Here is a 1,554-nt window from a genome sequence, read left to right as displayed (position 1 = left end):
TTGGATTTTATTGGAAATAGACGTTGCTACAATTTGACATTTATATGACAAATTTACCGGTTCTCAAATTTTCTGAAATTTTCACTATCATATCTCAACATAATGCACCAAATAATGTTAAAAGATTTTTGGTGTACAAGAACCGGAAATTGGTTTTTAGTTCCGTAAAACAATTGATATAGCAAAAAAGTAAATGAAAATACCAACATTTTTAGAGTTTAAGATTTTATAACTTTTTTATTATGCAATGTTTTTTTACATATTTGAATTCATAATTTGCAGCAGATCCTACTTTAAATAATATGATATTATTTGATAGCGTAAAACATTGTTTTGATAGATTTTTGGACAAAAAAGTGAACCCTGTCGTACACCTTTGGAAGGCGGCACTAAATAGTTCATAGCACAGGCCCTGGGGACCTTTTTAAGTTTTTAAAAATATCTCATGGGTCGTGTCTTAGGGAGCTACAAATATAACCCAGTAATGGTTGAATTGCTTTGTGGGCAAAATTCTTTTGTTCCTGTAACAGGTCCTTTAAACCGTTCTCCTGGAAACACGTGCATCGGTGGAAGCAAGTGGCCAGATGCATTTGCACAGGCCAATATAGTTATGGATGTTTTGTCTGAACCTGATATTGTATATACATCTTTAGACCTAGTTGCAGCTAAGACCTTATCAGATTTTGGGTTAAGTGGAAAGCCTGCCTCATCTGCATTAAAAATGCGTGAAGGATCCTGCAGAATTTCTGGGCACTTCTCTATGTCGGTTATGTAGGATTTGTATTCCCTGAACCATTTCAAGATTGCCTCCTTCCAGCAAGAGACAGCTCGTGTCTTGCAGAGATTTTCAGGGAATCGCATAGAAATATCAGAATTCCTTCTCAGGAAGGCACTCCACCACTGCTTTTCAGGGCGGTTGTTAGTGAAGGGATTAGGCCTGGGATGAGTAGTGAGAAGTTTTTGAACTATGTCCAGGATTTGCTGTTTAGTCATTCTATAACCTATTCGTGACATGTTTTTGAGCAAAAACTAGCTCGCTTTCCTCTGTGGAAGACAATATAGGGTCAGGGCCCTGTGTTGAAACTAGTGGAGTCATTCCCGCTATTTTATCTTTAAGCGTTGTTCTTGGAATACAAAATGTGTCTGCTGCCTTATTTATGGACAGAGATTTATTTCTGACAGCATTCACTGCTTGCTCTAGCTGACTTTGTGTCCATATTCGGTATGGTGGCCTTTTGGTAGTTTAATTGACCTGGAGAAAAATAAGAACTGTGCTATAGGGTTATCATTGTGATACATGTACCTATTTTTATAATTTAAAAAAAAATGATTTGAATATTATTTTGGATGGGTTTTTTTTGTGTTATTCTTGTGGAAAAAACTTTAATAAGTTATATGTATTTCAATTTGTGGACTGAAAATATTCCTTGGGGAGAAAACAAATACCAATTTCATGTCATATAGTGATATGTAGCCAACCAAAATATAGTAAAGTATATTAAATATGAGCTATCCTTTGTTTAAAGTAAGTCATCAACAATATGTGTAGCATAT

General features: G+C 35.2%; 1 protein-coding gene across 1 annotated transcript in view; it reads right to left on the bottom strand.

The window, feature by feature from the left end:
* LOC110445301 overlaps nucleotides 1–993 on the bottom strand; it is a 4,370-nt gene extending 3,377 nt beyond the window's left edge. Inside the window, exon 1 of the mRNA XM_021489840.1 lies at nucleotides 542–993. Within this exon, the coding sequence (XP_021345515.1) occupies nucleotides 542–993 (452 nt within the window). The remainder of the gene's footprint in view (nucleotides 1–541) is intronic.
* Between the last annotated feature and the right edge of the window lie 561 nt (nucleotides 994–1,554).

This window comes from Mizuhopecten yessoensis, unplaced genomic scaffold (assembly GCF_002113885.1).
Source record: "Mizuhopecten yessoensis strain PY_sf001 unplaced genomic scaffold, ASM211388v2 scaffold2213, whole genome shotgun sequence".
Taxonomy (NCBI): Eukaryota; Metazoa; Mollusca; class Bivalvia; order Pectinida; family Pectinidae; genus Mizuhopecten; species Mizuhopecten yessoensis.
The sequence above is the reverse complement of the archived record's forward strand: the minus strand, read 5'-3'. Positions and strand labels throughout refer to the sequence as shown.